General features: G+C 52.1%; 1 protein-coding gene across 1 annotated transcript in view; it reads right to left on the reverse strand.

The window, feature by feature from the left end:
• Positions 1-1329: 1329 nt before the first annotated feature.
• The window catches only part of Fbln7 (fibulin 7), a 30503-nt gene continuing 4838 nt past the window's right edge, over positions 1330-26994 (reverse strand). The window contains exons 2-8 of the mRNA XM_005400608.2: positions 16080-16239; positions 12676-12846; positions 6682-6807; positions 5554-5694; positions 4634-4771; positions 4220-4358; positions 1330-2961 (exon numbers count right to left, since the gene is read on the reverse strand). Of these exons, the coding sequence (XP_005400665.1) occupies positions 2589-2961; positions 4220-4358; positions 4634-4771; positions 5554-5694; positions 6682-6807; positions 12676-12846; positions 16080-16239 (1248 nt within the window). The 3' untranslated portion in view covers positions 1330-2588. The remainder of the gene's footprint in view (positions 2962-4219; positions 4359-4633; positions 4772-5553; positions 5695-6681; positions 6808-12675; positions 12847-16079; positions 16240-26994) is intronic.

The raw sequence follows: 26994 nt of genomic DNA on the forward strand, positions 1-26994 counted from the left end.
CGGGAAATATGAACAATGACAAAATACTTGAATGTACTGAGGAATCATTTTGTTGTTGTTGTTTGTTTATTTTAAGTGTGAGTGTTATTGAGGTTGTGCTTTTGTAAAGTCTTTATCTTTTAGAGACACATGTTAAAATATTGGCAGATGCAATGATAGGATGCCCTGGATCTACTTCAACATCCTCCTAAGTGGGGTGAAAGTAGATGAAAGAAGACTGCTTATATGTTATTGGTGAGGCTGGTGACTCACGCATGGGTTCTTATACTTTCTCTCTACTTTTATAATTTCTGTAACTGCACATAATAAAATGATTTAAAGGCCCCCAACAATACAAAACTATTTTACCTGGAGAGAGGTATAAAGTAATACCTGTTAATGACTAACCACACTGACCCAGCATGTATTAGAGCTAGGAGGGGAAAAGATGCTAACTTCCTTAGGAAAAAGTAAGGAGAGACAGTATTGACATAACATGGATCTCAATGTCCCCCAAAGGGTCAGGGTTAAAGCCCTGCTCTCCAGTATGGCACTATTGGAAAGTGGTGGGAGTTTAAAGAGGTAGAGCCTAATAGCAAGGTCTTAGGTCACTGGGGGCATGCCCTCAAAGGGGATTGTGAGACCCTGGTGTCTGTCTGTCTGTCTGTCTGTCTCTCTCCCAGTCCCCAGCCATGAAGTAAACAGGCTTTGCTCTGACACACACTGGAGCCGTGACATACTATCTTGCTGAGACCCAAAGCAATGGAGCCAATGGATTATGGATTGCAACCCTGCAAAGCTAGGTTAAACCTTTTCTCTTTAGAAGTTGATCATCTCAGATATTTTGTTACAGTAACAGACCACTGACTAACAGAAGTATAGATAACAAAACATTACCCAGAGGAAAAGGCCTCAGCTATGATTCATCAGAGGGGGTCCCAAGCAATCAGGCATTCTTATTTTGGTGCTGTGGGGTCTGGAGTGCTCTAGGGGGTGCTGTATTTTGGTGCTATAGGGGGTGCTATTGGTGTGTGATTTTGCAAATGGGAAACAGGTTTGATGAAAGCAGATCTTGGGGGTGAGAGTTATTGTCTTAGATTGGGCCAGTTTGACATCAAAGTTAACACATTCCAATTCAGGTGGGCATCTGCTCTGTAGACCTATAAACTACTCCTCACATGCTAGAGGGTGAGACATTTGTTCCTCCCAACCACTCCTGTCCCAAAAGGAAAGGTCCATCACTGTGACATCTCACTTTGGGAAATGTGGCCAAGCCCTTGGCCAAGCCCACGTGGGGGTCTGCACAATGGGTCAGGTGGCATGCAGGCTCTGACTCACCAGACACAAGAATGTAAATAATATTTTAATAAGTCTTATAGCAACCCAGAAAGAGCAGGTCTGAAGACCTTTGTTCTATTGTTAGGTCCCAGCTGAGCCCAGGGAAAAAGAAGAAAATTTCAAAAACAACTTTTGACTATGTCTCCTTTTTCTCACAAAACAAGACAAGGATAAACCATCCTGGAAACCATCTTTCTCTGGGATTTGACCCCTCAATACATTTCCTTGCCTCCACCTCATCCCAGGGTGAATATGAAGCATTTTTAAATAAAATAGGTGAGGAAGTCTCCCCAGTAGATTAACATGTGTTTGAGTATTAAGCCTCCCTCACAAGGAAGCCAGCCATGAAGTTTTAACGTGAAGAGCCCCTCACTCCATCCCATCCTCAGTCCTGGCCAGAGTTTTCCTCTTTCAGTCACCGAGAGGGCATCACCCCGGCTTCTTATCAGAAGAAGGTGGCCATGGGATCTATGGCAATTTGACGGTTTCCTTAAACTCTCCATGGCCAGATGTCCTTACCAATCTCCCAAGAAAAATGGTAGGCCAAGAAAAATTCAGACTAGTGGCAAAATCCCAAACATTACCTTTGCGCTCTCCTGCTCATTTATTCCGGCCCATCCCTCCCAGACGGGAGGAGAGCAGCTCTTCCCTCCCAGAGGAACTGGGCTTCTCAGGGAGAAGTTAGGATAGGGAGGAGCTACTGACTTTATTTCTTCACTTATAATACCAGGTTATGTTTTTAAGATACAGTTTCCCAAAAGGGAAGTAATTTAGGCAGAATCCATGCTCTCATGTCAGTTCCTTCGTCTGAAGGGTGCATGCGGGTCACAGGCTCTCCCGCGCTCTCTGTTCAGAAGGCTGGCAGGTGTATCTCAGAGAGGGTGTGGACAAGAACCACATGCCCAGCATGGGAGGAAACTCTGCCTCCTACATAAGCACACAGAGGCACGACTGGACCCCCAGCATAGCTACAAGCACTTCGTTCATAGCAAGCGTTGCCACTAGCAGTGCGGAAGGGCCGGCCTTCGTGTCAGGCACACACCCCAGGTCTCCTTCCCCAGCTAGTTCAAACTCACAATGCCACTCACATAACCACAGTGGCAGAAGTATGGGTTTCCGTGTCACCCCATGGGACAGTGTGGCACTGCCCTAGAAGCCTGGGCAAACAGGGAGGTGGGCAAGGACCAGGCAAAGGAGAGAGATGCCTGTCACAATTTGTGTCCCCAGTTGAGTCCTTGGGGGAAGAGAAATCAGCCCAGATCTCTGCACCCTTAGAAGTCATACGGGGACACAAAGATGGTGACCTTGGACACGTGGTTGGCCTGGAAGGAGCGGTCCAGGTATTCCGACATGTCAACATCCACCTCCAGTGTCTGAGGCCCCTCCAGGGTCTGGACGAGGATCAGCTCCCCTGTCTGCCGGTCGGAACGCTGCATCACGAAGTGGCCGCGGCTGTTCCCCCCCACGATCCCGAACCGCAGGCTGTTGGGCGCAGACCGGCTGGGGGCCGAGGCCGTGGCCATACGGAAGAGCGTGATGGGTGTCTTCAGGTTGGAGGGCAGAGAGAGGTAATGGAAGGAGATGGTCTTGGGCATACTGCGGCAGGGTCTGCTGTCCATGGGGCAGGGGTTTCGCTCACACTGGCTAGAGCAGAGGCAAAAGGGAAGCTGTCAGATTTGGGGAACCCCTCTTGCAGTGACCATCTGGGTGACCCTCCCCAACCATGGGTCCTGACCCAGAGCTCTGGAGCTGCAGGCAAGGCATGTGGCTGGAGGGAGGCATGACTCCGGAAGAGGTGCTGCTTCCAGTCCCGGGGCCCTCCCAGTCCATGTGCGTGTACATGTGTGCACACGTGCATATGCATGTACAAGTGCATACATATGCACATGTTCTGTTCTTATAGTTTTTACAGAAAGTTAAAGCCTCGGAAGATTAATGACAAGGTTGCTGGTATTCGAGCCAGGTGCCCTTTCTGCAGGTGCCGAGACCCCCCTTCAGCAGCCAGCTGCCAACATCCTGCAGTGGGGCCCCCCCTCAGTGAGCTTTCCAAACTCAACACCATTCATTCTTAAGCAGGAAGCCCTGTCTTCCTTAGCCATCTGGATTCAGGGTCTTGTGCAAACAGCTCTGATATTTGCCTACCTTCTCGAAGATAAAAGACACAGACTGTCACTTAGCCTATTTGTTGATTCTGCACTCTCATGATTATGCAGATCAAATATCACAACTGGCCACTAATCTAACGTCCTCAGAGGCTACTACAGTGAGGTTTCCTGTCCCTCCATTAAGTGGCTCCTGGAGGAAGGTTCCGGTGTCTTCAGTCTCTAACAGCTGCCCCCGTTTGGTACCCCTGGCTTTCTTGCCCCTTCTAATCCGCCTTAATCCTCATAACAATTTAAAGTACTACTTCTGTATGAAGTCAATTCTCTTCATTTTAAAGACACTTCCAGGGTCTTAGGATCTCTTCTTGAGAAGTGAGTATCTGTGCCTTGTGTGAATTGTAGTTGTTCCTCTTTAAAAGCCCGTCTCTCACCCTCTGAAACAACAAGTTTATTTACTAAGTGCTGAGGTCTCCAGACTTTCTAGCACCAGTGGAAAAGCAGAGGGATGTAATGCACAGTGCCCCGGCCACACACCGTGCCTGCAGTCTGTGTCACCCAGGGGTGGCTGCAATCCCTCCACCCTCTTGTGGCGGGGGAGCTCTTGGTATATCACTCTCACTGGGGCACACTGGGTTCTTACTGCACCAGCCCAGCAGTGCATTAAATGCACCCACCCCGGGGGAAAAGGAAGCTTGGGGAAGCTGGACGCCCAGCTCCCGGCCCGTGGTCTTCCCCAGGAGGCTCCAGGAAGACTCTAGTCAGTACAGAGGCCTAGGTGAGGGCAGCTCCGCTGTACTCACAAGGGAGAGGTCTTCACGTAGCTCACGTTGTTGCTGCCCTCAGGGCACTCGGGGCTGACGCACTGGAAGCCACCCCCGGTGTTGATGCATGTGGTCCCCCGGGGGCACACGTGCTGTGGGCCAGCGCACTCATCCACATCTGAAATACGGGACACACGAGGAAGGAGCAAACCCCCTGGCTCCCGGCCTCCATACCACACGAAAGGCCCGGGCAGGTCCAAGGATGCAGTGCTTTGTACTGCTGGCCATCTGGAAGGGCGGCTGCGGAGCGCTGCAGAGCCTGGCGGGAGAATGCCTCCCCGGGGTCCCGGCCTCTGTCCATGGGTCCACGGGGTCTGACAGGCGACAGCAGCTCAGAGGACCAGGTGTGGACCGTGCCCTGCAGCCACCTGCCTCTGCTGCCGTCTCACTCACCCTCGCAGCTCTTGCCGTCGGCCAGAGTCTGGTACCCGCTAGGGCAGGAGCAGCGGTAGGAGCCCGGGGTGTTCACGCACGCGTGCATGCAGAGCCGGGGGCGCCCCTCCTGTCCGTACAGCTCGCACTCGTTCACGTCTGGGGAAGGAAGCGCCCAGCGTGACTCCGGAGCCCCGCAGCCCCATGGACTGGCCGTGGCCCAAGGCGTCACTGGAGACTGTGACTGCGGGGCTGAGCCTGGTGGAGGGCCCGGGGACGCCCCTTCAACCCGCCCAGGGCCCAGAGCGCGGACAAGAGGAGTGGGAGGGAAGGGGTGCGACGGACCCTAGGGGTCCCCTCGTCTAACTGGGGAGAACAGGCAGAGGGGGGAAATCAGGCACTTGGTCCTGAGAGGAGCGGGGTTTGCAGTCCCCTCCTGAGCCTCTTCATCTTTGGGGTTGGAGTAGGAGGGTCTCGTTTCCGCTGTGCTAAAATAAGCCTGTTGGCACCGACTGACCGAATGTCAGGTTCGAACTTCTGGTTTGGGGAGGAAGCCTGGTCAGCAGGAGAGGTCGGCAAAGGTGAGCTGGTCAGGAAAGCTGAGCGGGGCGGGACCCCCAGGCAACGAGTCCAGGCCCCTGCACAGCCCCAGGACCTGGTCTACCTGCTGGCGATCCACGCCCCGCCCTGTCACCTGCCAGGATAGAGCTGGAACAGGAGTCGAGGCTCTTGGGCACCCAAGGTCGCGGCTTCGGCGCTGGGGCAGCCTCAGACTCCCGCTGCATTGTCTAGGGTCTTTCGGGCACCCGGGGCCATGTAATTCGCAACTTCCATTAGGGTCACACCCAAAACAGCGAGTGGGAGGAGCCTTAATAGACCACGCCCCGCGGCAACGCCCCTCCGGGTGAGCCCCGCCCCCGCCCCCGCGGGACCCCGCCTACCTTGGCACAGGCCGTCGCCCGCCGCGGCGCCGCTCAGGTGGAACCCGGCCTCGCAGCTGCAGTGCTGTGCCCGCTCCACCTGCGCGCAGCGGGGCGCGCGGCTGAAGGCGGAGTCGCCGGCCACGCCGCCCTCGGGGGCCGCTGCGGGAGGAAGACGCGCTCAGTACGTGCCCTGGGCCACCCGGGAGGAGGACCCGGATGAGCACGGACAAGGCTCAGAGAGCTGACTCTGGAGCCGGGAGAGGAGAGGCAATGAACGGAGGAGATCCGCGAGGGGGGAAAGTTTGCGTTTCCTTTAAAAAGGCTTACACGAAGGCGAGGTGGCGCTCGCACCAGACTCTTCTCCCCCAAAAGTAGGACGTCTTTTGGTTGGGCTTTTTTTTTTCAGGTACTGGGAATTGAACCCAGGGCCTTCACACTGAGCTACGCCCCCAGCCCATTTTAATTTTTGAGGCAGGGTCTTGCTAAATTGCCCGGAGCAGGCTCAAATTTGCCTCAGCCTACCGGAGTACTGGGATCAAAGGCGCCACACCTGGCTTGGTCGTTTCCACAGAAGTGTTGGTTGCAGTGTAGCTTAGAAACCCCATCCATTCTCCACAGATTCCTTAATTGGATTTTTATGCCATGTGCAAAACCAGCTACTGTGTGGCTGAGACCTCTAGTGGGGGGTATCAGAGACTCGCTGATCAAATATCTGGTTATCCAGCTGTTGAAACGCAGTGGGCTGCATTAGCAGCTGCGAATTGCGCAGGGCGTGAAGGAAACATTTACAGATAATACGATCTTGTTGGCAGAAGAAATGCTGCTCAGGCAAAGGTGGCCGCAGTGCATCTTCTCTGGGAATTTGGCCAAATTCCCAACCCAGAAGCTGCTAGGTTGAGAGTCAGTCCTGCTACTCATGGTTTCTTCCATAAGAAAGATCAGAACTCTGGGTACACAGAAGAGCTAAGCTCCACCAAGTAACCACTTTAGGGAGCCAGAGAGATCAACGGATGGAACCAGAGAGGAGAAGCCCGTGGGTCTGAGGGGCACCGAGCTCTCGCCATGTTTGCATTTTGTGACCCATAACTAGGGTCCTCGCCTCCCCACGGTGGGACATCCTCCCCCAGCCCCATAGTGGGTGCGTACCAGTCTGGGCCTGATGTTGACAGCGGGCCCCAGTCCTTCCTGGGGGACAGAGGCACCTGAACTGGTTGACTCCTTCTACGCACGTCCCACCATGTTGACAAGGCTGGCTGGCGCACTCACTGATCTCTAGGAGAGAAAGATTTCCAGACACAACCACGTGAGCTCTGATTCTGAAGCAAACAAAAACCAAGGCTGAGCCACCTTTGTCTCCATTGTAGGAGCGCTGCAGCTTTCCACCTCCCTGCCCTGTCCGCCATCCTCCTCTCCACCCGCAAGAGCTGCGAGGGGGCAGCGGGGCTGAGAGGCAGCTCGTTCCTTCTGTAGGCAGCAGGCCCTGTGCCTGCTGCACACTGTATCCCCCAGGCTCTGTATGCAGGAGCTGGCCTGGCACCTGGCCACGCCCCACCCGGGGACACCAGGTTCTTATTTGCAAGGTGTGGTGTGGACAGCCAGAGGCATCTGCCTTGGGCTGCCTGTACATCCGGCCCCCTGGCCTCTACCACCAGCATCTATGTGGAAGTCCTTCTAAACAGGTGTGAAACTCAGCGGCAATGGCAAGTGGAGGGATGGCCCACTGGTGTGCCCAAGGATGGGGGAAAGCAGTTCTCCAAATCCCCATCCAAAAGCCCTGCTGTGATCTACGGGGAGGGATTTGTTGGCATTTCCTTAACATCAATAAAGGGGGCTTGTCAGTGCTCATACGCAGCAGTCCTATGGGAAAGCTATACATAGACAGAGGTGCATATTTTATTTATTCTTTTTTTCTTTTTTTCTTGAGCTCAGTGATCCTCCTGCCTCAGCCTCCTGAGTGCTGAGATTACACCCGTGCACCATCACACCTAGCTCCCCAGAGATGCGTATTTCAAAGGCTCAGTAGATTTTTTTTTTTTTCTGAGAGCTAGGTTTACAGGTGTTTTTCTTTGCTTGTTTGTAATGTTTTATATTCTTCCATTTTTCTTCCATTACTATAAATGGTTTAATTAGAAAAAGGCTATTTCTGAAAACTCTCAGGCTGTGCACTTATTATGGATTCCCAGGCCTGCTTTAGTGCACAAACAAACGCAAGCCGTTTCCGCGAGAAGGTTTGTGAGCGCACAGACTTGGCGCAGCGCCTCGCGGCTGGCACAGGAGCAGCTTCCTGCTGAGGCTCCTGAGAGGTGGAAGCAGGTGCTTTGCTCCCCACAGAGAAGAGAAGCGCGGACCGTTTGGGGCGGCTGGGAAGGGACTTTGGCTTCCCTGAGGCCTCCCTGTGCCCACTGCAGGGTTTCTCTTAGTCTGTAGGGACCCAGGCGGCCCGGGGAGGCCGCCAGCGCGGGGAAGAGCCCGGGCTGTTTTTTCCCCCAGTCACTCCGGTTCCCGCGACTGGTTTCCAGCACCGTCTGCACCGCACTGCGCTCCCGCGGCCCGGCGCCGTCCAGCCCCTTCCTCGCTCACCAGCCGCGTCCGCCAGCGGGCAGAGACGGGCTATGAAGATGCGAACAGGGAACCAGAAAGCTCAGTCGCTGGTATCTGGCTTTTCTGCTGGGGACCTCCGTGGAAGACTATGGACCCTGCGGGCGGGGCTGGCCATATGGCCCGGGCAGGAATAAGCCCGGCCGGGACGGGGGTCCTCGGTCTCGCTGTGGGTGACCCTGGGAGACACACTCCACGCAGACTCCGTCCCTCTCATCTTGATGGGCGGCAGAGGCGCTCAGCAGCCCGAGGCCCAGCCCGGCGCCAGGTCTGTGTCCCGATCCAAGGACAGTTGTCACTGCATTCCTGTGGGCCCCCAGCTGTGGCGTTTAGGTAGCGGTGGCGACCTCAGAGCTGTGAAGAGGGCGAGGCTGAGGTTGCAGAAGAGGCTCACAGCCGAGGGACGGCCGTAATCCTGTTTTAATTAACTGTGTCCTGAGCACTTCCTGTTCCCATGACAGCCAGCTAAGTGAGCTGATCTTTCCCCCTCGATCCCTCCCTGGCTCTGTTATCTCGTTTCACATTTCCTGTTGCTTTATCTCACTTCTGTGCATGCTACTGTTTTATAGTTGTTGTCTTTTTTTTTTTTTGGCTCTTTGAGATAGGGTCTCTCTATAGAGTCCAGGTGGGCCTTGAACTCACTATGTAGCCCAGGCTGCCTCCAATTTGCAGCAATCCTTCTGTCTCAGCCTCCTGAGTGCGGGAATTATAGGCATGCACCACCACACTGGGCTCTATTACTCATATGGAAGTGAAATAATTGTTCCCATAGACCTTGGGTCACTTCATGACTCTAAAATTCCCACTTCTGTTGCTTTTTCAATGCAGTTGAAATCAGGGCTCCCTCTTTCTCAGCTCTGCCTCGTTTATGCGCCTGTTTGGGTGACCATCCCCCCACCCCATCCCAGCGTGCCTCTTCCTTCGGCTCCTTCGGGTAGCGTCTCCTCAACATGAGGGTTTTGACCCTGAAAGTTCTGAGGGCTCCCAGGGCCACACCGTGCCAGCCACAGAAACTTCCTTGGAAAACAAATCCAACAGCTGAAAAAACTGGACCGGAAAGGCTGGCAGTGAGACTCATAGTCCAATAACTGGGTCTTAAAGAGAAGAAATGCTAGTGGGCGACCAGGCAAAAAGACTGAGACACCTCTGATGGAAACAGTAACACGAATTTAGACAGAGGATGCAGAGCAACCTGTTTAGGACCCCCAAGGAAAGGAAAGCCATGAAGCGGGTATTTTATATCCAACCACGCTGACATCCAGCACACTGTTTGGACAGGGTGAGAACCCAAATTCTTTTTTGGGGGGCAGGGAGGAGAATGAGACTCATAGCAATCCTCCTGCCTCAGCTTCCCAAGTGCTGGGACTACAGGTGTGCGCCACCACGCCTGACTGTCCCCACATTCTTGAGAAATCAGCTGGAAAGACATCATATGAGCAAGGGGACACTCCCACAGCGTGAGACGTGTACCAACCGATTGTAAGTTATGAACTTGATTTGGGCCCCAAGTCCAACAGAGTTTTAAAAGTATGTGAAACAATTGAGGGGCTTTTAAAAAAAAACCCTAATTAGATATTTGATGCTATTAAGGAATTGACTGTGTGCTCAAAACTGGGTTTTAGGTATGTGAGATCACTCTACTAGGCAGGTATGGTGATGCATGCCTGTAATCCCAGCACTCCGTAGGCTGAAGCAGGAGCATTGCTATGAGTTCAAGACCAGCCTGGGCTACAGAGTGAGTTCTAGGCCAGCCTGAACTGCATAGTGAGACCCTGTCTCAAAAAACAAAGAAACAAACAAACAAATATGAAACCATTTTACTGTTTTCTGTACATTTGTGTGTTTGAAATTTTTGTAGTGGAAAATATTTAAAATGCTTGGAGTTATTTATGATTAGAGAACTTGGAAACAAGAGAGGGATTGCCCAGCGAAGCATTGAACGGCCCTGCAGAGGAAAAGTTCTGTCTAGAAAGTTCTGTTTCCTGGGGAATGCCCATGTTAATATCCAGACACTCGGTATGTGAAACTTGCATTTCCGTATGTGCTTAAACACTGGAATGGAAGTCACAGTATTTAAACATAGTCCCTCATACATGCATGCATTCATTTAATGAGTCATTTGGTAAACTGGCCAGCCAGTCAATTATTCTACTAGTATTTGCTTATTTTATTACTATTGTGTGCATCTGTGAATGTGCCTGGTACCGGGGATGAAACCCAGGCCTCATGAATGTTGTTCAAGAGTTTTACAAAAAAGAAAAGGGTAGCTGGGTGTGATGGCACACACATGTAATTCGCAGTTGGAAGGCTGAGGCAGGAGGATCACCATGAGTTTGAGGTCAGCCTTGGCTACGTACTGAGTTCAAAGCCAGCCTGAACTACAAAGTGAGACCCTGTCTCAAAAAAAAAAAAAAAAAGAGAAGAAAGAGTTCGTATCTTAAAAACATGCGCTTCAGGGAAAGAAGACAAAAAGGAAAATAAGGCTATGGCTGAAGCCCTTGCCTAGCATGTGTGAGATCCGGGGTTTGATCCCCAGCAAGATATATATATATATCTCCCAACTCCCCGTGCTGAATGTAATCACTGTGTACTGCAAATATGTACTAATTTTTTTAAAAAAGGAAAATAATCCAGGAAGCCACATGCTGCCCTCTGTCCTGGAGTTCCAGGTCTTCCCCTGCCCGCTGGGTTTGTAAGGGCATAATTATGTGTGGTTTCCTTCTGTGCCGAGTGGGGTTCATCACCTCTTTCCAAGCAGTTGGCTGGGGAGGAGGTAAGGGATAGGTCCTTACAGTACTGCCAGGTCCCCTGATACTGATACCCCGACACTTTTTCTGTACTGGGGATTGAACTCAGGGCCTTTGCACTGAGCTACATACGCAATCCCCCATCCCCTTGTTAATTTTTTTTTTTTTTTTTTAATTTGAGACAGGGTTTTGCTAAGACACTAATTTTCCCAGGATGGGCTCAAACGTGTAGTCCTCCTGCCTCAGCCTCCCAGAGTTCTGGGCTGACAGACATGTACCACCAGGTCCAGCTAAGCAACTACTTACAACTATATCTCTGGGCCTTTGATATTTTGTAGCTAAATGCCGGAAAACACATTCTTTCAGCTACCTTCTCTGATTAACTCCTCTTTTTATTTTAAACACATGACGCTCGTTATTAAATACATGTTCCCGAGAAGAACAGGATACTTGGATAATATTTGAACAAGGAAGAACAAACAAATAGCACGTGGGTAAAACGGGTTTCCACCCGCACAACTGCTGGGGGGCTAGGCAGCCTTCCGCAGAGCTACTGGAAAGAAACCAACCTGGGGCACTAATGCTATCCGTTCTTCAAAAATACGGATATCCAGTGTAATGAAAATCAAACGTCCCGCGGGCCCCCTCGGCTGCCATCGCTTATCATTCGCGAGGCATTTGGCTGAAATCGAGATCTCTCAGGGCTGAGGGCGAATACTAGACCTTTGCATTCTGTGACCTGAGCTCCCCGGCAGGCGCCCAGCGGCTCTGAATCCCCGACTTGGAGCCACGTTCTTTCCAGGAGAGGGAAGGAGCCTGAATCTGTCCGCGTGGTGCAGTCTTCGCTCCACACCCATCGTCAGACACTGCATCTTCCAGCGCTTCCTCTATGTTTTCAAATTACTTACGCAAAGTCCCCTCCGGGCATGCGCAGTACGGAGCACCTCACCAGGGAGTACTGCCAGCTCACCTGGGAGGCTGATACAGGAGGATCACTTGAGCCCAGAATTGGACATAGCAGGACCCTACCACAAAAAAATCCAAAACAAAAAACCCACCAAAAGCCAAAGTCCTCTCTCTGTTCTGCTCTTTTCAACCCACTTACTTATGCAGTATTTCTGTTCCTCCTCACTCTTTGTCTAGAAACCATGAGCATTCTGCCCCAGCAAGGCCCCCGGAATGTCTGCGAATGTCGGGTATCCATGAATTTTTCACCACACATTCTGGTGAGCCAGCACATTATGGACGCCAAGCCTCATTTTTCTCTACATCAAAAAAGTACCATGTCGAAGAGTGCAGGAAGAAGAGAACCCTGTCACTTCTCCCTCACTCCAAAGTCTCCCCCGGAGCTGTCCACACCAAATGCCAGTGTAGACGCAAGGGACCCCGCAGAGGACACCAGCGGGCTCACTAGCACTCCGGCCGCGAAGAGCGTTTCCCGTGTCCCTGCCCCTCACCACGGGCGGCCTCTTGTCCTCACACTGATGCACTCCAGTCGCCAGCGTCCAGGCAGAGGCAAGACTGTAGGTTCATAGCATCCACCCACCACTCCCAGCTGTGTGACCTGCGTAAGTTTCTTAACCTCTCTGTGCCTCCGTTTCGCTATACGCAAAGCACGACTAGGTCGAGGTGAGGGATTAGCAAACTCCTGCAGCACGTAGGTACGTGGTCAGCAATACTGACCCTGCTTTGTAGTGGAGGAGGCATTCGAGTCGGGCGGTGCCCCAGGGAAGGATCCTTGCCCCCAGAACCCTCCCCCACCAGGTGTGCGGGGTGGCGGGGAGGAGGGCGGTACCTCTGCAGCCGGGCTGCTCCGCGGTCCAGGTGCCGTTGGGGAGACATGTGACGCTGCCGGGCCCGACCAGCCGGAAGCCGGGGTTGCAGGCGAAATGGACTTCGTGATCCACTAAGTACTTGCTTCCAAACTTCCTGCCGTCCAGAGGGGCTTGCAGAGGCGGGCAGGAGGCTGTGAGGGGAGAAGAGGGTCAGGAGCCCTGCTGCGGGACCTCGGCCCCTTTGACGTCACGCCACCTGCGAGACCTCCCCGTGTCCAGCACCTGCCGCAGGCTGCCCAGGGCGGGCAGCCCCGTCTGTGCCATCGCGGTCTCCAGTGCCCTTGGGGGCCCGGGCCTGGGCATCCGCTCTTCTGCAATGCTCTCTCTCCAGAACCCCTCCCGGCTCCTTCTCCCTCTTCAGGTCTCCAGTCCGATGCCAGCCTCCCCACACCCTGGTGTTCCTGATGCGCTGTCAGCTGAGCCCTCCCCGGGACCCTCCCTCCGGGCACACTTCATTTTCTTCTTAGCGTTTGCAGCCGTCCGCATTTCCTTGGTGACTTCATGGTCCCTGTGCTTGTGTCAGTTCTCACAGTGAGGCTGCCATGTTCCTGCCATGTCCCCAGCGCCAGCCAAGTGCCAGCACATAGTGATTGCCTAGTACGTGACTCTTGAACAAGATTTTTTTTTTTCTTTTAAACAGGGTCTCACTCTGCAGTCCAGGTTGGCCTTGAACTCACTTTGTAACCCAGGCTGGCCTCAAACTCACAGCGATCCTCCTGCCTCAGCCTCCTGAGTACTGGGATTACAAGCATGCGCCACCATGCCCTGACAAGTAGTTTTTTTTTAAAAAAAAAAAAAACAAGTAGTTTTAAAAAAATAGTAGTTTTTAAAAAATAGTAGTTTAAAAAAAAAAAAACTACTGTGTTATTGTGTCAAAAAGAGTTTGAAGTGTTTTTGGGGAAAAGGAGTAGGGTTTTTTTGGTGATGAGAAATCTTTATTTATTTATTTATTTATTTATTTTGGTACCTAGAATCGAACTCAGGATCTTGTGCTTGCCAGGCAGGCACTTATGCCACTGAGCTATATCCCCAGCCTGAGAAATCTTTAAAAAATCCCCCCCCGCAAAAATTAACCTGCAGGCATCATACACACAGTAGGTGTTCAATAAAGGTGGGTAGAATGAATGACCGGATGTAAGTAATGTTTGCAATCATGTTCCCAAAAGAGTACTGAATGCCCCTGCTCAGAGGATTCACTTTAAGAGCATGTCCTGGTGAGTCCTTAGGACCACATGAACTCCCTATGACTCCAAATCAATCCTGATGTGTTGACTTCTTTGGATTAAGACACACCCAGCAGATTAGTACAGCACGCTCCCAGGGTTCAGCTGGGTGGCTCACGGAAGCGTGGCCTTGGGCACTAGCTCTGGACCCTGTCTCTTTCTCTCTGGCGCTGCTCCTCGGCCACTATGTACTACGCAGCTTTGCTCCACCAGCCCTTCCACCTGGAGGTTCCTGCCTTGAAACCTGCCGACCATGCACTGAGTCTCCCAACCGTGAACTAAGTTAGACCTTTCCTCCTTTCCATTGTGGGCACCAGGGACTGTGATTCAGAGACCGGACAGCGGATGGATACAGCGCATGCAGCCTCCCAGTAGGGTCAACGAGGGCAATGAGGTGCCCCGGATGAAATGGAAGCTGATTTGTTGAAAGAAAGGAGGGGAAAACAAGAGGGAGATCCTGAGAGACGGAAGCCAGAAAGAAGAAGACCAAGAATTCTGGATAAGTAATCATTCTTCCTGAGCCCAGCGAGTGCTGGGGAAGAAAGAAGGGAAGAGAGAACGGGAGGGAAGAAAAGAAAAAGGAAGAAAGAAGAGGAAAGGAAGGAAGGAAGAGAAAGAAAGAAAGCAAGAGAGCCCATAGAAGGTCATTTCCGCACCACCAGCCATCAGACCTCAGCAAGCGTCCAGCTCCCCAAGGCCCAGGGGCAGCCCCCAAGCCCACCCCGAGCAGGACCCTGCTAGTGGCTGCCCCCCTCTCCCCGCAGCACTGTCACAGGCTCGGCCTCCTCCCCTGCAAAGTGCCCAGCACACTGCCCAAAACATATTGTGAGGGAGACATAACACATGGTGATAACTCTTAAAAAGAGAATTTGGCACCTTTTACAATCCAGCATGGCTCAGGGCAGAGAATCCGCAAATCTTGGGATGAAAGGACGTGATGAGAGCTCCTCCTTATCTGCCTAGTACATGGTAAGGGCCTCTCTCACAGGCAGCCACCACCCTTTTTGTGGTATTGGGGATTGAATCCAGGTATTTCACACTGAGCTACATTCCCAAAGACTCCTTTTAAAAATTCTTTATTTGGAGATGGAGTCTCACTACATCAGTAAGTTGCCCAGGTTGAGCTCAAACTTGGGATCCTCCTGCCTCAGCCTCCCTGAGTTGCTGGGACTACAGGAATGTACAGGCATGTGTCACAATGCCTGCATGAGCAGGGCCCTTTGATACATGTTTCCATGTGGCCTCTTCACTGGAACTCTCCGACCACATGCAGCGCTTTGCCATCCCGAGAAAGCCGGGAAACGGCCAGATAAATGAGCAGATGGGCCCCTGCGGCTGCTCACCCATTTCTCCTGGCCTCGGCTACCCCGTCTGCAGCAGGCAGGAAGGACGCCCCGCCTGTTTCTGGTTCAGCTTTGGAGCCCACGGAGGGCTGGGGCCTCTCTGTGCCGGGGAAAATGTGAGGTTGGGCTGGCAGATCTAGTTCTGCCTCGGTGCGGCCAAGGAAAACAGGAGGCAGCAGGAGACTCTGGGTTTGCTACCATCACCTGGGACAAGGCAGTAAACCCCAGCCTTCCCCAGGAAGCCCCGGCTCACCCAGCAAGCAACAAGCCCCACATACCTGCGTGAGTGGGGAGCAGAAGACCACTGGGGTTCGGAACAGGCGGGATCCCCTGGGCCCCGGCGCCCACCGCTGATCAGGAGCAAGAGCCCGGGGTCAGCAGCCCGGGGTGCCCGCCGCCACCTCCCCAGACAAGTAGGGCTGTCCCGGGCGCCAGGGGAGGACACGGCTTCGCCTGGACAGCTGCAGCCACGCTGGCTCAGCTCTCTCGAGGTGTGCGTGTGGCACGCCTGTGCATGCGTGTGTGGGCCTGTGTGGAGGGCAGGCGTGGGGACTCCCTGCACCCTCCATAAACTTTGCTGTGAATTTAAAGCCACTTTGAAAAGTAACCTGCTAAATTAAAAACAAAAAGAGAAACAAAAGCAAAAGCAGAGCCCCACTGTTGGCGCCGGGAAAGGCAGGTGAGGGTGTCCCGTGATACCCCAGGGCACAGACTGCGCTGGGGAGAGGGCAGGCAGTGTCGGCGTGGCTTCCGTGGCCTCAGTGGTCGTCGTGGGGACCCCGAGCGGCCGGGACCCACCTGGCGGGGCGTCGGGCGCCAGCCGGCCCACGGAGCTCTGCAGCGCGGCCAGGCGGCTCCTGGCGCTGCGCATGGCCTCGGCGAAGCGCGCCTCCTGCCCCTTGAGCAGCTGCTGCAGCTGGCGCACGGTGGTGAGGAGCTGCTGTTTGCTCAGGCAGTTCTGGGGAGAGAAGAGACCCGGCGGCGCCTGGTCAGTGCCTGGTCAGTGCCTGGTCAGTGCCCCGTCAGCGCCCACGCTCGTGTGAGCTTCAGAAGTCCCCACACCAACGGGTCCAAGCCGCCCCCTTTGCTCGCTCAGCAGCCCCCAAAGATCCTCTCTGTCCAGGACTCCAGCGGGGCGGCCACGTGTGCCCAGGGAGCCACCGGACCACAGCCCCACACACAAGCATCACAGCCTCCCCAAACCAAACAAGGGCCGGATGCTTGCTCTGACCGGCTGGGTGGCTGAGCAGTTATTTGAACCCAACGTGCCTCAAAATCCCTAGCTGTTTCCTCCAAAAGACACTTAATTGCTCACTCTAAGTAAAGGCCCTGAAATCTTGGCCCTGGTGAACTTTTTCTTTCTTCCTTCAGCTCTTTAGGGCCTTCACCCTGAGCTACATCCCCAGCTCCACAGTCTCCCAGCCCCTTTTAAAAATTTTTAAATTTTGAGCTAGGGTTTCATTAAGTGTCTAAATTGGTTAGACTGCCATCAAAATTCACTCCTCCTGCCTCAGCCTCCCAGAGGGCTGGGATTAGAGGCGTGCACCACCATGGCCCCCTCTCCCTTGGACATCTTTAAAGAGATGACAAAACATATAAAACGAGCAAAGCAGGAATTCTTATGCTTTAAAAACATAACAGGGGAAATAAGAAAATGAAACTCAATAGAGTTAAAGAGGCATTCAGTAAAAGTCATCGGTCAGTTCTGCGAAAGCTGTTAAAAATGGCAGAAGGAGGATGATGTTGATAAAAACTACCTAACTTAAAGGAACCTAAGCCTTCCACTTACTGATAGAAATCTCAAGGTCTCCAGTCTCAACTGCCTTTAAGAGCCAGGGCGTGAAACAGAGTAAAGCGTGCAGGAGTCGGGAGTGACTGACAGCTGGAATGACCAAGCCAGTGAGGGTCTCCCTTGCCTGGGGACTGCGTGTCACCAGCACAGCCTGGTGTGACCTGCCTTGTATCCTCACAGGCGTGAAGATGCCACAGCAAGGCAGCACTGCTGTTTATCTTCAGGGATGACCTTATGGAACATTTTTAATAAGAATCATTTATTGTAAATTATTAAGGTAGAGGGTTAATGGTACAATGTTACACATAATCTCTTATACTTCAAAACTTCAACATAATGGATAAAAATAGCAAAGCAGAATGAGCATGTAAAATGCCAAAACTAAGCCTATTTTATAGAGAAAGTTTCCTATTATATACTAATGTTCTTTATCGTGTCTTCATAAACTTACGGCTTTGCTCCTTTCTAACATAGCTTCTGATTTCTTATCGTTTACATTTCTTGTAAATTAATGTTAGTTTCAGATTCCTCATTCAACTCAGCTAGCTGACTTAAATATCCAAGTAAATGTAGCACTGTTCATTAGAGACTACTCCCATGTCCCCAAAAATATTCTATGAAGTTTTCAAAGGATATAATGTAAATCTTCCAGCTACAAAGTGAATTAAAAACTGTCAACCCTGACTCCACTTACTGTGTTAACATTATAACTTCCTTAGGTGTAACTTTTAGTTAAATGCTCTTGTGGAATATAACCATTTATACTAAATGTGAGAGAGTGAAAAGGCTTAATAGATTATATAATTTAAAACTGGGTTATTCCCTTACATGTTATCTTATATGCCAGGGGAGAAATATCATTATTCTTCAGGGTATTAAAAAAAAAAAACAGAAAGGTTTGTTTTGTACACATAATACAAAATTTAGACTTAGCAGAATAAAAGGAAAATATTCAATAAGTAAATCTATGGATGAATTTTAATAGACTGCTTCCACAGGTGATCAATGGAGCATGTATAGAAACATCATAAGAACATACCCATATACGTTGCAAACGGGCGGGGAGTGCCGGTCTTCTGGCCGGCTCACTCCCTGCCTCATAGGTGCCAGGAAAGAGGGACCCTGGTGCACGGGGAACCATGTGGCGGCAAGCGCTGTTGCGCGCCAGCATTCAGGCTGGCCACCGCCACTCAATTGAGAACTACCATGACACAGAGATACAATGACACAATTGGCCCACTATGCTCCAGCTGCAGATGCCCACCCATGGACGTGTGTGAATCATTCAAACATGGAGAAACCCCTGGGAATACATGTCACGCAATGGGTCACTCTTGCTCCTGCCATTGAGAACCAGAAAGGTCCAGAGCCAGCGGAGGAGCAGCTGCTGAACAAGGACTCAGAGAACATGAGAATGCAGACTAAGCCCGAGGAGTCAGAGGTCCTGTGGACTGGGGTCATGAGAGCCGCTTGGAAGCTGTAAACCCGGAGGACCTTGCATAATACCTGCGGAGACTCCCTGGAAGCTATTCTTCCCCTGACAGTACAGGCTGTGGTGGAGCTCTGGAGAAATCTGCAGCAGGATTCCTTCTGCCTGTGCTGACAGTTGGGGAGAGGACAGTAACTAGTTGTGGGGTCCCAATGTGATGGGAGGCTGGGGAGAAAATGCTACAAAAAATGGCTTTTGCCCCACGCTCACTTGATTTTTGACAACCCTTAGGCTGTAACTACTTGTTAGATCCTTCTTGTGTATCTCTGTCTTCCTGAGAAACCACTTGGAAGATACCATCATGTATTACAGCAGCCATTGATATTTTTCTACTAATCTATCCATAACTCTGTAATGTTTGTATTGTTCCTATCCTATTTCATAAATGGATTCATGTTTATTATTATGTGTTTCCTACAACAACCATTGAGAATTATTGAATGATTATTCAGTAGGTCACTCATGTATAGCTCTATTTATTTTCTTTAGAAGCCACTTTGAAGATACCAAAGTATAGTACAACAACTATTGATAATCTCCTACCTCTTTTGTCTGTAACTCACTATTATTTGTCTATTTGTTTTCCTGAGAAACTATCTTGTAGATAACAATATGTAAAACAATAACCATTGATAATTTCCTACCACTTTGTCTGTAATTTGGTAAGCCCCCCCATTTTATGTTATCCTTCTTTTACTCTTTAAAAGTAAAAAAAGAACATATCCACAATCTTAATCAGAATTAAGATTAAAATTTGCTACATATTAAGTGTACTAAAAATGCATGACACATGATTTAAATATTCCCACTGACTATAACAAAATTTTTAAAAATCAGTTAATACAAAGGCACCCTAAAAGATCTTCAGGAAGCCAAAGGGTCCAAAGATTTTTAGACTTAAGTTTTACTTCACAGAAAGATTAATTCAATTTTCAAAACAGATTTAGCTGTAGTATTACACTGCCAATAATCAATTGCTTACCAAATTATCATTTTTCTGTCAGATGTTATTTTAAAGAAAATTAAGGGCTTGAAGGAGTAGGAATGCTGCAGAAAAGCACAGGGGCCCACATATCCTGTTTCTTAAACTTAATTGTTATATGTAAGGTTTTTCTATACAATCAGTGTGCACTGTAATAGCTTATATTAAAAGTCGATCAAGTTTGTCTAAAATGTTGACGTTATCGCCCACAGTTGAAGCAACTGTCCACATGAAAAGGGGTTGAATATGACTTTTGTAATTTAAAATATTGTTGAAAAACCAGTAGGGGGGCTGGGCACGGAGATACGTGGCCTGGGGGGCAGCCAGCTTTGCCAGCGCAGCGCCATGGCCACGGCTGCTGCCAGCACCATGGTGCAGAGGAGCAGAGGAGCGGCCACTGCCCGGTGAGGCTGCCAGGCCCGGCGCCTCGGAGCCCTCACCAGCGATGACTCACCGGCAGATTCAATGAGCATCTTTGACAAAGTCGAGTTCCCAGCTGCCCCGGGAACTCGTTAATCCACGGGGGCTCCTTGGCCTCCGTCATAACGGAGCCCAATGAGGCGTAGCCCCGAATGCAACTGCCAGGCAGAGAAGTCTTACTTGTTTCCCTGTCTCCTCCCTTGCTGTCATACTTCCCACGCAGGTGGGACAGTGACCTTACCCCATCCCTGACCTGCCCAGCACTGCACACCCACATCCCTCCCTGCAGAAACAGGAGCTGCGGCATCCGGGGTCTTGGGCTCCGGCCACCCCCTTTGGGAAGCACCTCGCAGTGTACAGACCTGCCTGGCTTCTTCAATGACTGCTCCAGCTACTGGCTGCCGGCACCCCTGTGGAAAAGGCTGGCTCCATCTGTGAGTATTAGGGTCTATTTGTCTGCACTTCCTAGACCAAGACATGGAGGCTTAAAGTCAAGCAACTTGGCCCGGGTCTTGCGGCTTAGGAGGGACGAAGCCAGCCTGGAACCCGTGACATCCGCCCCAGCCTTCCAACCCCAGGGCCGCCTCATGCGCTCTCTCCGGCCTGTGCGGTCAATGGTCTCACTGATGAATTGCAGTGGGATTAGTATGTAGTTGAACCAAACAAAACATCCTGAAGGCTTTCTAGCCCCTGTGCCAATTTGAGGTCGGGCAGAGGGAGCAGGATGGGCTGTGTGGAGGAAACGTCCCTCACCACCCTGAGCTGGGCACCGAGCAGCTGCCATGCTGTTCTGCAAGTTGGCAGGGGCTGTGACAGCTGGAGAGGGCCCCGGGGGTGCAGTTTTGAAGCAGGGAGAGATCAGTGCCAAGGGCTTTGCTGGGAAGGTGCGTTTACTGCCTGGAAACTGGGGGGCGCTGGGGGGGGTGCCAGGAAATAAGGAAAGGAGCAAGAATGTGTGGAGGGAAAGTGCCACTGGCTCCTAGGGACACTTCCTACCTCAGAGACACTGGGCACTAGCTGCTGTCCCCCAGATGGTCAGTAGGGGTTAGATGTGCTCATCTCACCAGCTGCAACAGGAAAACCTGAAAAATCCTTCCTGAGCAAGCAAACTAAGGTGCATCCCAGACCGGGAGGCATGGCCTGTCCCCATGGCCAGTCCCTTAGGGTGAGGGCAGCAGAACAAAGTGTAGCGCAAGGAAGATCCTTGGACACAGCCGTGCGCTGGGGTCAGAGCCAGGTGCTCAGGAAACAGAGGGAAGCAGGGGCTTCCACACAAGGTCTGGGACCGGGGTGGCACCTTGATCCCAAAGTGCTAGAAATGGAGCCCGTGGGATCCGTGCTCAGAAGCTGTCACTCAAACATTTCCCTTGTTCAAGACAAGAAAGCTTAGTCATCTTGTTTCGAAGAAAGCGCACTCCCTGCAAAACAATTCAAAATAGAAGAAAACACCCCTCTCAACCTTTCGGTGAAGACTAAGTGCAAAATAAAGAAAAACACAGCAAAACAAAGAACGCGCCTGGTGACTGCAGCCAAACCCTGGCAACTTCTCATTCACAGTATCACCCGCGTCGGGTGGACCAGCGGACGCAGGTTCTATGTCAGCTCTTTCTCCACAGCGCTGGACATGACATCATTTTCAAATAAATGAGCACTGCAACCCTTCCACCCCAGTGGTCTGGGGAAACCTCTCTCTTCCCCATCCCATAAGCCCCTGCTCAGACCCAGGAGAAGCTGCGCATGAGAACAAGTCATTTCCACCTTCGCGTCTCCCCTTGCTGAGGTCGGCCTGAGGGGGTGCTGGGGGTTGGGAGGCAGCAAACAGGCTGGGTCCTTGGGTATCATCTCGGGCGTTCCCTTTGGGCAGTTCCTTCTCCTCTAAGGTCCTGGGCCCCAAGCATAAAAAGTAGCCACAGACTCACACCTGACAGGGCAGACCTCCCGCTCTGGCGGGAAAGCTCAACCCAGGCAGGGCCGGCGCAGGACAGGATGCCAGGTCACAGGACCGGTCATGGTACCCGAGAGGCCACAGCTCGAAGCTGAGGAGGCGGCACAGTCAGGGCCTCACTGTCACAGACCTCTTCCAAAGCCCTTGAGTGCCTTAACTTTTAACTTTTTTTCTTAAAGAGATTCCCCAAATGGTGAAAGTTCTAGCGCCTGGGGGTGCACTCCGTGGTAGAGCGCTTGCCTAGCATGTGGGAGCCTCTGGGTTTCACCCCCAGCATCGCAAAAACAGGCAACTCCCCAAACCAAAAAAACTGACTCCACACACCCAGCTTAGCCATTGATAACAAACAATGCAGCACAAATGGCCTCCATTTCTTTGAATTCATAACTTCTTTGAAAGGGAACCAAGAGAGGGTGTTCAGTGAAATTCTTATGCCTTTGAGGAGAAAAAGAACAAGATTTACCATCTCTATTATGAAAAACTTTAAAGGGGTGAGTGCTTTGTCTAACTCAACACCAGTGAGTGTTGCTGAGGTGTGAACCAATTAGAGAAGTGACAGCCCGGTCACATTCTCCAGCTTTTCTCAAGCTGGAGTGAGGATGGCAATTTAGATGGTTCTGGAACATGCAGGTCAGTGCTGAGAGCGGGGGGAGGGGTGGTCCTAAGGTTCCTGGAAGCAACAAGGCCTACAGAATACTCCAGCCACCCCCTCTCCTCAGGGACAACCTTGTTCCCCTTCCCCGGTCCCATCCCTCATGACGTTTACTCTGGTACGACCACAAGTTCCTCAGGGATGACCGCATTCTTCTTCCCTGGAACTAACACCAACTGATACCCTCATAGGAGGCCTCCAGAGACATCTTTACCCCTAGATCCCACCTGCTGGCCCAGGGCTAGACATAGCCAAAAACAGTGTGACCTCAGCTCATGCTGTCCCCCTGCCGGAAGCTGGTAGGCCTGATCCTTCCCTTCCTGTCAGGCCTCCTTGCTGTTGGAGCTCAATTTACAAATGAAACTCAAGACCCAGAGTCTGCTCCTAGGAGCTGGAAGCCACAGGTTGGCCCTCAGGGAGGAGTGGGCCATGGTGGGGAGAGGTCCTTGAGGCTGTCGTTGTCACGTACCTGGTTCAAAGGTCTTCCTCACAGTGTCAGTCCTGGCACGGAGACAACTCCAGGAGCTTCCTCAGGGACAGCAGAACCTAGAGACCTCAGGTGGCCACAGATGACCTCTCAGACTTGGAGGGGGCGTCTCTCATGCTGGTTTCTTCTAAGCCACAGCTATGTACCATGTCAGCATTTTGTGAATGGGAACACAGATGTTTTGATGCCTTTAGGTCTAGGAAAGACCTTGCCAAATGGGTGCCGGCCGGCCAAGGCTGGAAGTCCTCTGCGTCTGAGTCACGGCAAGCCGCGAGTGCTTTATCCAGAACTGTTATTTTATTTTTTTCAGTACTGGGACTGAACCCAGGGCCTTTGCACTGAGTTATACCCCCAACCTTTTTTTTTTTTTTTTTGAGACAGGGTCTTGCTAAATTGCCACGGTTGGGCTTGAAATTGCAATCCTCCTACCTCAGCTTCCCAAGTGCTGGGATCACAGGCATGCGCCACCAAGCCGGGCCTCAGAAATTTTGACAACAAGCCAGAGGCTGGTTACAACTCCTCCTTTTTATCCCAGTGGTCTTCACCCAGCACCCGCACACAGGCGCAGGGGAGCAGGAGGATTTCTCTTGGGCAATTGCCCAACGCCCTAGCATCAGTGAGGATTCTCTAGAGAAAGAGGCTCTAGGAGACACGTGTGACACACATGGCCAACATCTATGTGATATATATCAGAGACGGGAGAGAGAGAGAGATTTAGAAACTGGCTCTAAAATCTGTTCTAAAACCCTCAGAGCAGGCTACTGGGCTGGAGACCCAGGCAGAGCTGAGATTGCAGCTCCAGCCCTAGGCAACTGGAGGCCTAATCCCTTCCTCCTCAGGGGTTTTGTCTTTTGCTCGAGGCCACCTACCCCACGGAGGTAAATCTCCTTTCCTCGAGGGTTGACCCCCATCTACACTCCCCCACTGATGTCAGCCTCGAGGCTTAGGAAACGCACGAGCTCAGCCGCCCCAACCCTGCAGCGGAGCCTCCGCTCGGGTTCTGAACTCCGGGGTGAGCAAGGTGTTTGGAGTTTTGGCCACGCTGGTCGCCGTAGTTCTGTTTACACCCTCAACCTCCTTCTTTCGGTTTCCTAAAGTGGTCACAGGAGCCAAGCGCCTGCGCTCTTACCACTCGTTCATCACACAAGTGGCTGTGACCGCGCATCACCCGCGGCCGCCCCTCGCGCAGCACCCTCGTGCGCCCCCTGCAGGTGAGGGAGCGGGCGAGGCTCCTGGCCGCAGTGACCTTGAGGTCCAAGCGTGCCGTCTCCATTCCCCCATGCTGCACTCCACCGAGGGGCCCCACGGACCTGCCCTCCCACAGCCTCGGTCCTCTCCCCAGCCTGGTGTGCACGCTCGCACACCCTCAGCCACCTCTCTGGCCCCTCTGCGTTCTCCAGGGCAGAAAGCAAGCGTTAGAGAACTCAGAATCCTCACCGCTGAGCACAGGATTGGAGTATACACTAGGTGCTCACTGAAATGAACGAACAAAGGAAACAATGAATGAGGCGCGAAGGAAGGAGGCCAGTGCGAGCCCAGGACAAGCTCCTGTCCGCCTCACTGTCCACGCGCCTCGGCCTGTCACCGGCTGGCGGCCGGCCCACCTGGATCCTGATGCTGAGTGCACTGCCGCCTTGCTCACGTCCGGAATAGCGCTGGCGGGGTCCTCACCAGTCAGACGCCCCCTCGTGCACAGTCAGGGGTGTGGCATCCGGCAGCAGAGACCCCCACGGATCCCTACTTCCTCCGAGTCTCTTCCCAAGCAAAGGACCTTGCAGTCCCAGAAATGGAGGCGTGTTCTGCTTATTTCCCTTTGGGATTCAACCCAGTACAAATTTAGGAGGAAAGGAGCGGAGGAAACACAGAGAAACAGGTACACTCTGTCAGCTGCGCGGGGAGGAAGGAGCTGCCCTCTGTTCTCGGGGGCACTGGGCGGGGTTGAAGCAGGGCAGTGCGGCAGGTTAGGCTCAGGCTCCCGCCCGGCTGAGCACATAGTGCAGGAGCAAGAGCCAGGATGCAAGGGCGAGAGGGGAAGTTGAGTCGTGGCCCTGCCCACCGCTCAGGACACTGGGGATCTTTGCAGAATGAGTGTAAGAGAAGCTGAAAGCAAACTTGGGGTTTATGCGGCTTTCACCAAAGAATAAGGACCCCAAATCCAAGTGCATGTGGGCCTTATTACTGTCTTTTTGTGTTTGCTCAAGCTGCCTGGCAGAAAGGCCTGCTGGCCATGTACCTCAGAGGGCTCCTTCCCACCCCGGGGCCTTTCCACATGCTGGGTCCTCTCCCCAACCTGCCCCTCCTCCTTTAGGCATGTGTTTTCCCACTGGCATTGAGAAGTCCCCTCCTCAGAGTCCCTACCTGCTTGCTTAGTGAGGTGGGACACCCTCCTCTACAGTGTCCCATTGCAGCTTTCTGTCCTTGGGTATTTTTCTAGTTTATCTTCTTTTTCTGTCCCTGCTTGGTAAGCTCTGTAACTGCAGGGACTGTGCCTGCGGCATGCTCCTCGCCCCTAACACATACTGAGCTCTCCCTACCAGCCTGTTCTTTGAATGTCATTCATGTTCTTCTCACCACAGTCCCCTGAGATGGGGATGTTGATGGTCACCACTGCTCAGAGGAGTCCTAGGGCTGTGACAGGGCAGAGACCCTCACCAAGCAAGGTGCCCTAAGCCCATGGTGCCACCACTCCCTCTGCCAGGACCACCGGCAGTCCCGGGCAATCTGCTGCAGCTGGCATAAAGCGCTGCAGATGGGCTGACGCCTGAGGCCACACGATGCTGGGGAGGGAGAAGCTTTGACCTCTGGTCGCCACACTCTTCATCTCATTCATTCTCAGACTCGGGACCTGCTCCCAGCAAGAGGCGCTGGTTTTTCCTGGGAGGTCCACGGTGGTCAGGGAGAGCATGTGAGGCCCTCTCCTCTTCTCTCCTCCCCTGGCCCTGCTCCAACAGTGGGACTCAGCTGCTACTTTTTTGGCTGAGAACCCCACCTACAACACGGCACAACGGTGCCTCCGATAGCTTCAAAGGCGCAGTGTGGAAGGTGCATGACATCCACAGGAGGAGAGAGGTCTGATCAGCCTAACAAATGGATTAAAAATGACCTTCATGGCCACACGAGGTGGCGCACACCTGTAATCCCAGCACTCAGGAGGCTGAGGCAAGAGGATCTTTGCAAGTTTGAGACCAGCCTGGGCTACATAGTGAGCTCAAGGCCAGGCTGAACTGCATAGCAAGACCCTGTCTCAAAAAGACAAAAAAATAAAAATAAAAATAAAAATGACCTTTGTGGCCATGCAAGGTGGCACACACCTGTAATCCCAGCATTGAGGGAAGTGAGGCAGAAGGATCACAAGTCTGACTTCCACCTGGACAATTTAGTGACACCGTGTCTCAAAGTAAAATAGAGAACTCCTGGGTTTGACTTTCAGAGCGACTAAAAAAAAATTATGAGAATGAAGTAAGCCAAAAAACAGAAGGACATATGATCTAGAAAATGTGGACCCAACTCAGGCGAACAGGCAGGCTGTCTTTCTCTAAGTAGGGGTAGGTGCACGGCCACCAGCCCAGAGAGGGTCAGAAGGCAGAACCAAGAGCAGAGACCTGGGAGTCCTGGCCGTACAGGACAGCAGCCCTAGCACAACCTGTGCTAGAAAAGAGCTTTTGGAAACAATTGTGCTTGGGAAGATGACAGACGGGGCAAAAAAGAAAAATCTTCAGGAAAACCAAAAAGTTACACATGACAGGAAGTCAATTCTACTGGATCACATGGCTCTGCAGAGACCATTAAACAAAGTGTTGTCTGTTGTGACAGCAGATCAATTATCTGGAATACGGAGTGGCTGCCGAGAGAGAGAGAGAGAGAGAGAGAGAGAGAGAGAGAGAGAAAGAGAGAGAGAGAGAAAAAGAGAGAGAGAGAGAAAAAGAGAGAGAGAGAAAGAGAGAGA

The sequence above is a fragment of the Chinchilla lanigera genome, unplaced genomic scaffold (genome assembly GCF_000276665.1).
Source record: "Chinchilla lanigera isolate Chin_1 unplaced genomic scaffold, ChiLan1.0 scaffold00069, whole genome shotgun sequence".
In the NCBI taxonomy this organism is placed as follows: Eukaryota; Metazoa; Chordata; class Mammalia; order Rodentia; family Chinchillidae; genus Chinchilla; species Chinchilla lanigera.